Below are 14,222 nucleotides of genomic sequence, written 5' to 3'. Positions count from 1 at the left end.
CTGCTCCTTTGTCTTTGCTGCCCTGGTCTAGAAGGAACTCCTCCCTTTCCTCCCCCAAGTCAGTGAATCTTTTGTTAATAATATCCAAGTCTGCTTACTTCCCAATAGATAGACCAAAAGCAGATTTAGAAAACCTGTGTCTTACTGCTGATACTCACAATAATATTCAAATTTACCCAAAATTGATTTTTTTAAATAATATTAAAGAGGTATTAGTCTACAGCTATTCAGTTAGCTTGGCATTTCAATTTTAGATTTGAATTCAGAAGCATTTAATTTCATAGCACCACTTAATACTCCAGTTACAGTATTGCTCCTATTGTGATGGACCAGACTGAGACAGGGAGACATTGCAATAGATGGCATAATATCTTAGGTTAAAAAAACAAACAAACAAAAAAGACACACATTGTGAAGATTTGAGTCATTGATGGCTTCAGGATAAAAACAGGGCCTCAAGATATTTTTTTTTATCACTGTTTTTTTTTACTGCCTTTACAATCGACCCCCCTTCTTCTGTGAGTTTATGTAATCAGCTTTGCAGACTTCACTTTTTTTCCTCTCTGGGAAAAATTGAGATTGAATATATTCTGTTGTTTTTCATTATAAATGAACGGCTCCTGCATAAGTGTATCTTCTCATTTTAAAGGTCAAGTACGTACAAATCTCAAGGGATTGATGTCACAGTTAAGTACAGTCAAGGAAGCTGGGCTGGAGTGCTGGGTACAGATGTCATTACTATCCCAAAAGGAATCTATGGCAGCTACACTGTCAACATTGCTACCATTCTTGAATCGGAGAATTTCTTCCTACCAGGGGTAAAGTGGCACGGGATTCTTGGTCTTGCCTACGATGCCTTAGCCAAGGTAAATCATCCTTGCTCCAGCTATTGTCTTTCACAATGACAATAAATAGAAATCCAACTATTAAAATAAAGTGAGCAGATGATATGTCAGCATTAGACTCTTCCCTTCCAACCACTCTTTCGTATTAATCCTTTGTGGTTGTTCCAGAAAAAATAAATCAAGTTGTGACGGTACCACAGTCCCACGTGAGGATTTTGGCTTTTCTGATGATGAAGGCTTCAATTTTAGCTCCTCTGCAATGAATAAGCTTTTACAGAGCTTGTAGTACCAAAGTATGGGAGTAAAGGATTCTGATATGAGTGTGGAAGACGTGTATTAGGGCTCTGATGATCTCCCTCAACACTTGTCAATGGACTGATGAACTTACTTGGCAAAGCCCTTGGCAGTTCATCCTAAGACATTCTCCATTCAAGTAGAAGTTGAGATGGAGGGCATGTATGGGTAATTTCAGCACAAATTTTAGCTACAGTGTTTTCATTAACATAGAACCAAGCACATCCTGTTCTTGTGAATGTAGGAAATTTAGATAGAAGTTTAAATTAAAACCTAAAATTTATAGTAAAAAATTTATAACCTTATAATCCAAAACTGAAAACATTATTGGAATACTACACAATCATAGTTTTCAACCTACACGTAACTGTCTGAGAAAGTCACAAATTGAGATATATTCCATTAGAACAAATGATTCAATACTGCCTGCTGCCTGTGGAATTAAAATGCTTTATTCAAGAGTTCCATGATCATTGTATGGACTTCTGACATATTTGCTGTCATACGCTGTCAACAGACAGAGAAGAGCTGCTTCTCAGACTCTGGTTTGGGCAAATACTGTATTCAAGGGCATTTATTTTTCCCTTCTTCCGAAGACTTGAGTGTTTTTGGCTTCTGAGTCTGCTCTGTGCTTTGTGTAGTAAGAGCACTTGGCACCTTGCAAGCTCACCAGAGTCTCTGCCTGTCATGAGATGTATCTGCACAGAAATCTGAATTACAGTGAGATTGCAGTGCTCTAATAACTGCAAACACAAGCATCATATCCAGTGTAGGAAAGAACCTGCTGACCAGTAATCAGCTGAAGTGAGTGTGCTTGGATGTGAAGTTCTTTAAAAGAAGAGGAAATTAGGGCCATTGAATTCGAAGTTCATTAAAATTCAACTATATTTAAAACTGAAAATTCTTGCTTTAAAATTCCGCCTTTTAACTGTGGAAAGGTGGGAAGGGCAAGTTACATTTGATTGTTCTAATAACGTAAAGCCTTTTCCAAACAGAAAGCATCGGTGAGAGTTTCTGCCTGGAACTGAAACTAGTATTTGAGTTTGAAAACTGTGGTTGAAAAATGCTCTCATGCTTTAGGGATTTCTGTGACAGTGGTCAAGAGTAAAAATGTTTTTGAAAAAGAGCAGAAACAGAGAAATGACAGATGTTGGGGTTTTTAATGACTTATTATCTCTAGAATTTTCATCACCTGGTTGTCAGAAATTCAATTTACTTGTGAAAAGTGGTCTTGTTTGAATGATGTGCTCATTTCTGCAAAGAAACTTTTTAATGAATACTTCTGCAATTCTTTTGTTGTTTTATTTTGTTTTTCAACACCTTCAAGCCTTCAAGTTCCGTGGAGACGTTCTTTGATTCTCTTGTGAGACAGGCAAAGATCCCCAACATTTTCTCCTTGCAGATGTGTGGTGCTGGACTGCCTGTTTCTGGAAGTGGTACCAACGGAGGTAGTCTTGTGGGTATCTGTCAATCTGAGAGGGAAGATGTATCTTTGTTAATCTCTCTCCCTCTTTTCTATGACTATCCTAATTTTTCCAAATTTAGTGTGTAAATATATGAAGTTTTATAATTTTTTTAAAGAAAAGTTAAAGTTAAGCATTTAGGCAAAACTCAAGTGTCTATTTTTACTCTCTAGTCTTTTTTCTCTCTCAATTTTGAGTAAACTTCTGCATTTCAAGTTTAATTTTAATAAAGAAAAACATAGATGTTGTGTTTCCTCAAGGCAGATTCTGCTACCTTTCTTAAACTGAGTAGGCCCTTACTCAGCTGCTAAGCTTGTTCAAACTCATCAAAATGCTACAAGAAATTTTTTACATTATGTGAAAAGGGGGAGAAGAATCAAGGCTCTTTTCCTTTTTTTTTTTTTTCCTTTTTTGTAGACAACATACCAAAGGAAACAATCTGAAAAACAGATCTTTCCCTTGTTCTTACTCTGAGAAGTCTTTCCATCAGTTTTAGTGGGACCAAGAATTGGCCTTTATTTGGATCATGAGTTAATTATGCTGAAATAAGCATATCAGCACAGGCATTAATCACAAATAGTTATTTTGCTGTAAATGTTAACCTGCTTGAGATTGGTGAAGCCCAAGAGAGAACTCACTTATGTTAGCTTACTTCAAAATCTGATCGTCTAGGGTACTCCCAGTCAGCTTCAACATAAGTCCTGATAGAAGCTAACAGTGAGAGCAATGATGGAATGGTCATACTCCATTTCTGATGTGTGTAAGAAAAGCAAAATGTTCTGAAGCAGTATTACGGCTTTTCTGATCTGATAAAGTGCATTTTTGATGTGCAGGTTTAATATGCTGTCCCATTTTTATACATTGCCTAGATTAAATCACTGAAGATACTGTTTTGATTTTAAACAGTGGAGCTTTCATAAGAGAATCAGTGTGAGCTTGTAGATGAAGATGCTGGTAATTTGGCCCAATATGGGAATTCTGTCTGACTGAAGTACAATCTATTCAACATCTAGATGTTTCATACTGCTTTATTATTGACAAAGAACTTGTCAATAAAATCCTTACAAATGGTGCTAAATTAAAATTTTTATGCCCTGTGTATCACAATTAAACATTCCCCTTTTTTCCTGTACTTGCCCCAAAACTAAACAACTGGGATTTTAAAGTGTGTAAATTCCGTTCTCCTTTCCCTTAGGTTCTGGGTGGAATTGAACCAAGTCTGTACAAGGGTGATATTTGGTACACACCAATCAAAGAGGAGTGGTATTACCAGGTTGAAATTCTCAAACTGGAGGTTGGAGGACAGAACCTCGAATTGGACTGCAGAGAGGTATTTGTGATAATGTGTTTCTGCCTGTATAAAACACAAGTTTGGTTAAGGAAAACACTTAATTGATCAGTTTTGTCTTTGCAAGCAAATGTGTATTGCAGCATCCTCTGAGAATTAAGGCTGCATGGTAAGTTTGACAGGAAATGAACAAGCCGTGTGAAATGCAATGTGTACATCAAGCATGCTAAAATTGCTTCGGAGAGGACTTTAAAGTCATTGATAGTATTTTCAGTAAGTTAGGGACTAAGCTACAATTGTCAAGTGAACAGTCCACTGAAAATAAGTCTGCTGTGGTTTGGGAGGGCTCAGTCTCTTGACTAGTTTCAATTGAAACGAAGGAGTCTAAACGCCGAAGATGGTGCATGGATTTAGGGAGTAACTGTCTTTAAACAACAACAGTTCGTGGTTTTCTGTCAAACCAAAAGACAAACCAAAGGGTTTTAAAGCAATTCTGGTCAAACAAAGAAAAGGGAAGATTTTTGGGTTGACCCCTGTGGCGATGTCTAAGCATGTAATTCACTATGGCAGTGGGCAGGTGTCATCCTGGGATGACATCCAAAGTATCTCATCCTGTGGCTCCTTTTTATTTTTGTAATCCAATTTTCCTCACTTCAGCCTTGCTAGTTATTATACCTGATAGATATGTTTTCTGTTTTTATTAGGAATAATGTTCTGCTATCTCTGGATCAGTCTAATGAGACTGGTTTGTTGCAGTTTTTATTCCAAAGATGTTTCTTTTTTTTCTGGAGGATATGTGTAGATGTGTGTATTTCATTTGTTTCTTACTATTGCTTGTTGCTATTCATGTTTTGATTTTAGTTCTATAATTTCAATGCCCTGTTTTCATTAGACATCTTAAATTTATCTTATGCTTCTTCTTTCAGTTGGAATTCATTGGGACATGACAATTCTAAAGTTTTTATAGTTCATACAAATTAAGTGAAATTCACGACAAAAATCTTACATGTGCATAAATATTATATTTCCATACAAAATATGGAAATAATATTGCCATACAAAAATATTTAAAATTAGTCATACTGCCTTTCAACTTAATAAGCAAAACTAGGTTTATTTAAATGCCTCTCTCTATTATACTGTTAGGAAAGCAAAATCACTGGTAAATGTTTGTGTTTGCTTTTCTTTCTTGCCTTAAAAAATAGTCAACATGTTTTTGAAGAGGAGCCCTTGTACTAATGGCCTAATATATGCTGTTTCCAGAAAACAACTCACTTAAAAACCTAGTGGTGTTATGAAAGTTTCCTGTTATTGTCGCTCTTTTCTGAGCCAGGGATTGCTTTCACATTGTACACATTAGCATAGTATGCTAGTCACTGTTACAGAAGGCATCATTCTGTTCTTGATCAAAGGCGATCTTCCTGCAAAAAATTTAGAGGAAGAACAGTGAATTAGAGCTAGTATGATTAAAGTTTGGTTAGTTAGGGGCTTGCAGAGGATGCATAATTCACTGTATAGGATGATGAACCATGCACCCTCTCTCCTCTTAGTTGTTTTCTAGGAAATGGAACATTTTTTGTAACCGTAACCTGAGACGACTACTTTCCTTGCAAGGGAAACGTAGTCCCCTTGCTTCAGTCCCGGAATCTGCCCAGTGTTACACTGTAGCTGTGGCCTTGAGCCTGGCAGAGCCAAGTACTGAGCTGCCAGCAGTGCACGCCGCATAGGGTGCACTGTTAAATATTAACTGGGAAGGCTAAGAAAGCAAGAAGTTACTGCCCACTGCGAGTACACTGTACACAGCATGAAAATCCAGGTGCTTAGTCCCTGGTGCTGAGTGATCCTGCTGCTCCAGGCGTTTTGCATGGTTTTATGCTAGTGATTGACCATCTTGGCTGTGCCTCCTACCTCGCTTTTTTCCCCAAGGGTGGCTCTCCAGAATGCTGGCCGTTGTGTGTTTGTGGTACAAATCTGTTGAAATGGATTCCACAATGCCTTGATATTCCTCTTGACTCTTTGGGAGTATTTCTGAGTGTATAGTAAATGGTTTCCTGTTTGCTTTTCCTTCAGCCCTGCTTGGCAGCCTGTAGCATCCCTTCTTTCAAACAGAAAAGAACTAAGTCAGAGTTACTTTTCACTTTTTGGTGGGTTTTATTTTTGTCACTGTGCTAAAGATATTCCATATGACTTGGTAACATCTAAACCAATGTATTTTAAATTCGCTCACTTGTTGTTCAACCTCTTCGTAAAAAGCTTATGGTGTATATTACCTTGTGTCCTGTGATTATGCCATAGAAATGTCACTACTAAGTTATTGATCCTGCTGCCTAAGCTGGTAACAAAAGTAGTTAATACAAACAGCTGCCACTGCTACTTGCCTTTTTTTTTTTTTCTTCCCCCAGAATTCATCATAGTTTTTAAGGAGTTAATGAAGAAATATGTACCTTTTAAAATGTTTATTCTTAGTTTACTCTATCTGAAGTTTGCTGAAATCTCTTAATCTGGGGGTTGAGGCTTTAGTAATGAAAAGAAATGCTTGCTTAGGGTTTTTTAGTGCAGATTTTGAGGCAGCAAGATTGAAATGTCAAGTTTCTTTTTTGTTTTAGTGATTTTCAGCAGTCAAGAGAGAAAGGTGTGGCATTTGTACTCTTGAGCTAGTACTGAGCATGACATGTAATGAGGCCTAATGTTCCCTGAGCAGTCTTGAAATAGATGTGCCAGTCATTAAAAGTAGGCTGCTGTATTGTGTGTAAGCACGAGTTGTTTTCATGATCACAGAGACCTTGATCCAGAGCTTGAACATATATGTAAGCTACATCAACATGTTTAGCATCTGTCTGCACTGACCGTGAGAGTGCTTTTGCCCAAAGCATATGGGAGGTAGAGTGGATTAGCTCACAGCTCTGTGAAGGGCTGGGCTTTACTTCTTTTTACAGTGGTTTGGCTATTTGCAACAGCTGTGGTGACACACAGTAATTTCTTGAGTGGTGCAGATAAACTCACCCTTGTGTCTAGGCTGACCTTATCTTGCTTTTGCTCTCAGACTTCATTTGAATTCAAGCTATCCACTCGAGTGAGCTGCTGACAGGCATGACATGCAGGTTTGGGAACACAGCTACCAAAAAAGAACAACTTTGTTATCGTTATGAAACAGTGGAATCTGCATTACATTAACTACAGTGTGTAACTTCTCTCCTTTTTTTCCCCCCCTCCCTAGTATAATGCTGATAAAGCAATAGTAGACAGTGGGACCACACTCCTCCGTCTGCCCCAGAAAGTCTTCAGTGCTGTTGTGCAAGCAATAGCTCGCACATCCCTGGTAAGTTAATGTCACTAAATCTGCTCAAAATGTTAAATTCCTGTTAAATGGTCCCTTGATCTTTGAAAGGAGTGTCATCTTTGCTGTCTACTTTGTAAGTCATAGGGTTTTAACCTGAGGGGAGCAGAAGCTTTCCTGGTCTACTCCTGTTAACAAGTGAGAAATGACTGATAGTCTTTGATGGAAACTGAAAAGGGAAAGGGAAGAGGGAAAAGGGGTTCCAAGTACAGGCAAGAAGTGTGTGCACGGAAATGCATCAGAAATAATGCAGAGATGGAATATTTTGTTCTAAGCATTTCAGAAACGTGGACATAAACCCTGTTGCTCTGGTTCAAAGTATTAAGAGTGCAAAAATCAGTCTTTTCATACAAAATGGGGTGTTTATAAAGTAAGAAGAACATGCTACTGCAAGCAGTTCCTTTACAAGTATAATGCTTATTGTTGTATAGAATGGATGCCATTCATTAGGGTTATTCATATCAATAAAGCTGCTTTTGACCTTCATTATTGAATTATTCATGTTTAAAAGCATCTTTCTTTGGAAATAGAGTGGGCTTTAGAAGTAGGGCATGGGGATGATGGATTTCTCTGAGTGTAGGGTAACTGAAGCAGCATTTTCTGGTTAATAAAAACTATTAATAAATTTGGGTTGAATATAATGAACAGTGCCAAGAAGGTTAAAGATGAAGAATAAAACCCAGATATTTCAATGTGAACAATTTTAATATTTTTGTCATGGATTCACAATCAGACAACAGTAGTCATTGCAAATCACAGGAAATTCACAGGAAATAACTGGACTATCGGCCAGCTGCCCAAAAGACAAGAATATTTGCCTGTATGCTGATAAGTCAAAACGGAGATCCTTTTTCTACCTGATTGAGAGCAGAGATTTGGCATGAAGTGTTCTTCACTGCCTGCAGGTGTCCAATATCTGAAATAAATGTGCCAGTTATCTTATGTAGCTCAGCCTCCCTGGTTGAAAAGTTCTTCTCTTTGCAAAGCACTTAAGTATTGACTGGAACAATTTCAGTCGATGGAGGGGAGTAATTGAAAGAAGCCTACCCAAGAGCTCTTGTAATGGCACCTTGTGCATAGGACATCCTCCTTTGAGGTGGGTCACAGCGGTACACACTCCTCTCTGATTTTGGTCAGGACATTTGAACTAGGACCTTCCACATAACAAGTAAATGGTCAACTGATCGATAAGATATTAGAGCGGAACCACTCACTCGCTGTGCTTAATGGTTTTTGTTCTTCCTATTAAAAATGCATAAACTAACTCTTCTCTTTTAGGGTTTCTTTTTAATCTCAAGGACCTTGCTGCTGTACCCCTTTCCCTCCACACACACTGGAAATTACTTTCACAGCTCTAAACAAAAAAAGATAGTCTATTAAATATAAAAGTACCTGCAAGAGGTAAGGATCAGATTCCAGCTGTGTAGGAGCAATGTCAGGAAAATGGGTATTTCTGGCAATTGTACCATGGCATCACACCCGTACTTTTAGCGCTCTGTGCTTCTGGCAGACTATGTACCACTGAAACATAAAATCATCTGCAGTAGTCAGACATACTTCTCTGACCACAGGTGAACCAGGGTAACCAGTTCCTGCTCCTAGCAGCTTGTTATGAGCTTCCCAGCAAGACGTTATTGCCCCCGCAGGTATACTGGGATAACTGCATGTGAAGCGTTCCTTTATTCAGCTCCATTAGAGACCAAGGCTGTGAGCTTTATGCTCCTTTGTGGTGTAGATTGTTTTCTAAACCTTGCTTATTTGAACTGAAGTCTTTTAGGGAGCAGCTATAGATGCAGTTTGATGTTGGCAGGTCTGAAAGATGGTGATTTTGGCAGATGGGCAGAGATAAGCCACAGAGAGGCGGCAACCAATACACCTCACTGAGCTGAAGTCCGAACAGCATGTCTACTCATGCCATTAATATAATGCTAAGTTAGTAAGTTGAAGAAAGGAAGGCTCAAATAAACCTAAAATCTTTATTTTAATAGCCTTTTAGGTATCATACAGCCAAATCCAACCCCCCCACCCCCCACCCCAGTGCTTTCCTCAGCATACAGAAGTAAGGGAAAGGCAATGCAGTAAGCAGTCTTTCTGGGAAATGAAAGTAGGCACTTAAAATAGAACACTTTATAGACTTGGTCTGCCCAATCTGGGTGCTGTCTTGCAGTTTTTCTCAGATCACAAGCTATGCTTTCCAAGAGAAAATGGAAAGAGAGGAGAACTAAATTTTTCAGCAGGTCTGGCATGGGACATAGCTGTGACGGGCAGAGCGTTCTATCCCATGCCAAGAGATGTACTTAAGCGTGCGTTGAGGGTTAAGGGTAAAAGCAGTCTGTTTGTGATTGTAGGTCTCATTGTGTGTTCGCATGAGTGTATGCTGGTTGGTCCAAGAATAGAGATGAGCACATGGAAGTATTAAGTCTCTAATACTGTGCATCCCTAACAAATATTTCATTGGCAGGTGGGTGGGGTGGGGTGAATACTTGTCACCTGTAAAATACCATATAACTAACATATGAGCTGATGTTTACAAAATAATCGATATCACAGATAAATACAAATAAAAGGAGTGGAGAGGCTGGATTCCACCTTTCTTCTTTACCCAAAAGGGAGGCTTTGGCTGTGCAGTGTCAGAACAAGATACTGCCTTGGATGTTGTTTCACATGGGAATAAGAACCAACACAAAGTAATACACCCAAATAAGGAAGGCTTTTCCTCTGATCTGGCAGCAGGTCAGCTTCAGGGAGCGTGCACATTAGGCAAGATGTTTGTCTTGGGCAAAAAGCTCTGTTGGGGGTTGCTTTTTGCTTTGTTAGTGCCATGGATATATTAAGAAGTTCTGTTAATCAACCTTATTTCAAAATCATGTCCAGTTGTATTGGTAACGAGTAGCAGGGCAGCAAGAGGCAGATGAACATGTTTCTTTCCATTGACTGTAGCAGACTTTGCCTTAGATGCCAGGAGGTTTTGGCTTAGCCCTTGGCTTCAAAACCCTAAAGTTGAGTAAGAAGCTGCAGGAATGTGAGGAAAGGAAATTATTCTATTGCGTATTCATGTGGTTTGTATTTTGGTTTGTGCTTTTAAAAAAATGTCTGCTGCTTCAAGACGTTGGCATTTGGTCAGACCTGTTCAGAGAAGAGGTGGATAGGTAGTAAAAGCCCATTGATGCTTTGCCTCTTTGCGATACTGATTGCTTAGGGAGATCACACGTGTTCATTGCAGAAGTGGAAGTAACGAGACACAAATGGGGAGGGAAGGGAGAGCTAAACTTGGTTTTGCCTCTTATCCCTTCTTCCAAGTCATAATGGGTTATGACACACCTCAATTTATGCGTTGGTGCTTGCTTTGATCCTTGAAGAAAGAGCTCTTTGTCAGACCTGTGTTCATGTTTGAATTTCTGCATGGGACTGGAAGAAGTATCGAATAGTGGTAGTGATCATTTACAAAAATCTATCAAAATGTATGTAATTTGTATGTATCACTTTTTTTTTAATAGATACAAGAATTCTCTTCTGGTTTCTGGACTGGTTCACAGCTTGCATGCTGGGATAAAACTGAAAGACCCTGGTCCTTATTTCCCAAGCTCTCCATTTACCTGAGGGATGAAAACTCCAGTAGGTCGTTTCGGATCTCTATCCTACCACAGGTCTCAACCTTTTTTGTTTATTCAGTCATGCATTTATTTTTACTATTATAAAGCACATGCTTTTAAAAAATATGAGCTATTATTAACAGTAATAGAGAATGGGCTCATTGCATGCAAGGGAAATCTTTTTAAATTAAATTTTAAAAATCAAATTTTAAATAGGGAAAATAACAAATTTGTCAAACCTAAAACGAAAAAACGAAAAACACAATTTCCCTCTGACTGCAGTCCATGTAGTTGGGAATGAATTTTTCAAATTGTCAGGAAAAATAGGCAAGTTTTTGGTTTGTTTTCAAGAGCTTTAGCCACACTAGATGTCAATACAGAATCTCTGCTCATTTTGATCTTGTCATTTTGGGAAGCAAATTGATTTGTTTTTCGTGGCAATCTGAGTTGGAGTACTTCTGAATATGACAGTCTTGGCAATGAGCCTATGTGATCTCTTCACTAGTTTCTGTAACTTGATTAGTTTATATTTTTATTAATATTCCATCCCAGCTTTTAGAATATAATATGCCACTTCTACTTTTCCTCTCCAGCTTCCCTTCCCAGTATAGGTGCCAACCAGGCTAGTATCCTCTAACATTACTAATCCAGCCTTTTACCTCAGGGAATGGTCAGGAGCAAAGGGAAGAATGAACCTATTAAGTACATTTTAACTTGAAATATAGTAAGGTCTTACAATAAGCTTTTTCTGTATTGATCATGTAGCTTGGCAATCTTTCGTCTTCCCTGAAGAGACAACTGGTAAAATGTGACTTGAATTTATGAATCTAGAGCCTTGAAGCTGACGCTGCATGCTCTCTGAATCAATATCCTGATAATTTTTAAAATAATAAAATTATTCTCTAATTTGAGTTCATATCCCAAATTCTTTCTCAGCTATCGTTCCCCCCTGGAAAATACAATAAAAAGTGGCTCTCAAGAATTTGCAGTTGACCTTCACATAGTGACTGACTGTGTTCAAATTTAAGCTTAGAATCCAAGAGCTTTACCTCTTACCTGCATGTAAGCTTTGACCAGTTTTAAATCATGTACAGAAATCTGTTTGCCCCTATTCATTCTCTGTTTCCAGTGGAGTTTGAGTGTGTGAATATAAAAACCAAAAGGTCTGAACTTCTAAGATCTGTGTTCTGTTGCTTCTTACACTCTGGCTTGTTGTTTTGTTTGTTTGTTTGTTTTAATAGCTTTATATTCAACCCATCCTTGGAATAGGAGAGAATTTACAGTGCTACCGATTCGGCATCTCTTCCTCCATGAATGCTCTAGTTATTGGTGCTACAGTCATGGAAGGCTTCTATGTAATATTTGACAGAGCCCAGAGGAGAGTGGGCTTTGCAGTGAGTCCATGTGCAGGTAAGAGAAATATTGTTCAGGACTTGGTGAGTGAGGAAACACCTGCTCTCTCAGAGAAACACCTTTGCCACTTATCTGATGGGGAAAAGTGTGGTTACTCATGAAGTGTGAAGGGTATATTTTTAAGCAACCTCAAGCTATTCAGATTTCAAGGGGAGAAAAAAAAAAAAGACTGTATTGCATGCAACAGTCTTTTGGCATGAAGTAAATCCGCCTCAGCTGTGGGTATCTTAGTTGTGTTCTTTTCTCCGAGAGATCTTTCTGAGACATCTGTCTCTGTGTGCGGTTTCCCCAACAGTCGCATGGGACGAGTCCCTGTTTTTAATGGAGCTTCATTTTTGTGTAGTTCCTGTTCTAATTTCCAGATAAATGGATTCTTCAACTAACTTTCGCAATGTGCAGTGAAGTACCTTGCTAGTGCTTTTCTCATAATGTAAATTGTGCCTTTTCAGCCTCTTAGAAATACTCAAAGAAAGAGCCAAGATGAAAATGGGACTCAGATTAAGACTTGTGGTCTTTGTATTGGTTCTAAACAAATAGTTTTCTCAGTGTAAAGAGAAAGCCATTAATTTTTTAATTAGCTGCTGAGGAAATGTGAAAAAGCTCATAATCTTTGGCTAATTTTTCAGTGCTGGTTAACTTTCTTGCTTTTTAATGATTTCTCTTAACTCACCAAAGGTAGCTAAAACCAAAAGTTTTGGGATTTCCTCCTCTTGTTGTTGAGACATTCCTTTGGCACCACAAGAACATACAAGTGGGAGAGGAGGGAAAGGATGCGCACCCATATGCAAGTCTCTGTCCCAAACAGAAGTGGTCTGTGCCCTGAAAAATGTAATATTATCTGAGATTTGCATGAGAAAAGGACTAAGACTGACATGCTTCTTTAATCCCCAGTATTTATGTTAGAGAGGGTAAGGGCAGTAAGTACTTGAGTGCTTAATGCAACCAGGTAATTGAGGGAAAAAAGAAAGATACTAGCTAACTGAGTTGTAGCTCCAGGGCATTTTAAAAGCTTTTTTTTTTTTTTTTTAATCTCTCCATTGTTAATGGGTTCAAAATTGTCGTCTTTGAGCTTGCTATGAAAGAAAATCTGGATATCGATGTGGGCTTCTTAATGAAGACCTCTGTGAAGTACCATGCAGTGATGAAAGACACATTTTGAATCCATCTGGAAGGAGAGTGTAACTAGACAAATACTGCAGCCCAGGTTTTCCTGCCTTTCTTTCTTTCTTCCTTGTGCTTCCTGACTGCAATTCAGGCAAGCATAGAGCTGCCTCCTGTTTCTGCCACGCTGCAGCCATTAATGGAGAAGGGCGGGGGCATTTTGACAGAACATATTGACCAACATGTGGTCAGCAGGGGATATGAGCCAGCTGGTGCTCATAAGAACTGTTTTGACAGCAAATCTTTGTTGAGAAAAAGAACCATAATCACACCTTGATGTTAATATTGCCACACAGAAGCATAGAGTTTGGCCACTTAATGTAGTTCTGCCAACCTTGTCTAGAGAGGAAGAATTGGGCTTGCTGAATAGAAAAGAAATCTGAATTTATATGAGCTTGGACACATGGTGATACCCAGCTAGTGCTAGAAGGCATTTCCTCCTTGTTTCTTTGTCCATGTTTTGTGCATATGTCTAACCTAGCATCATGGGAACTTAGCTTCTTGAGAAATCAGACAACACAAGCCACTGACTGAGACAAGATATACTGATTTGTCAGACTCCGCTCACACGGGGCAGATGACATTTCACTGGATGTGCCAGTTATTCTGAATTCACTTCTTCACAGCTTGTGGTTTCCATATTTAACACTACTTTCATCAGAAAACCACAACTGTGAGTGGTTAGCAGTCAGTGCAGTGTGAGGGATTAAGCTGCCTAACTGGCTTCCTGTGGAGGCCAGCCGTGTCCTCCATAGCAACTATATTATTGTAATTTATTTGGAGCTTTTTAGTCTGTTCGTGGGCATAAATTAAATTGAATTACTGGTA

The 14,222-nt window shown here is 38.7% G+C and overlaps 1 protein-coding gene across 1 annotated transcript in view; it reads left to right on the top strand.

Annotated features, from left to right (window-relative positions):
* The window catches only part of BACE2 (beta-secretase 2), a 48,238-nt gene that overhangs the window by 29,295 nt on the left and 4,721 nt on the right, over nt 1–14,222 (top strand). The window contains exons 3-8 of the mRNA XM_075099577.1: nt 650–866; nt 2,467–2,595; nt 3,798–3,932; nt 7,108–7,209; nt 10,725–10,874; nt 12,062–12,230. Of these exons, the coding sequence (XP_074955678.1) occupies nt 650–866; nt 2,467–2,595; nt 3,798–3,932; nt 7,108–7,209; nt 10,725–10,874; nt 12,062–12,230 (902 nt within the window). The remainder of the gene's footprint in view (nt 1–649; nt 867–2,466; nt 2,596–3,797; nt 3,933–7,107; nt 7,210–10,724; nt 10,875–12,061; nt 12,231–14,222) is intronic.

Source organism: Phalacrocorax aristotelis, chromosome 1 (assembly GCF_949628215.1).
Source record: "Phalacrocorax aristotelis chromosome 1, bGulAri2.1, whole genome shotgun sequence".
Taxonomy (NCBI): domain Eukaryota; kingdom Metazoa; phylum Chordata; class Aves; order Suliformes; family Phalacrocoracidae; genus Phalacrocorax; species Phalacrocorax aristotelis.
The sequence above is the reverse complement of the archived record's forward strand: the minus strand, read 5'-3'. Positions and strand labels throughout refer to the sequence as shown.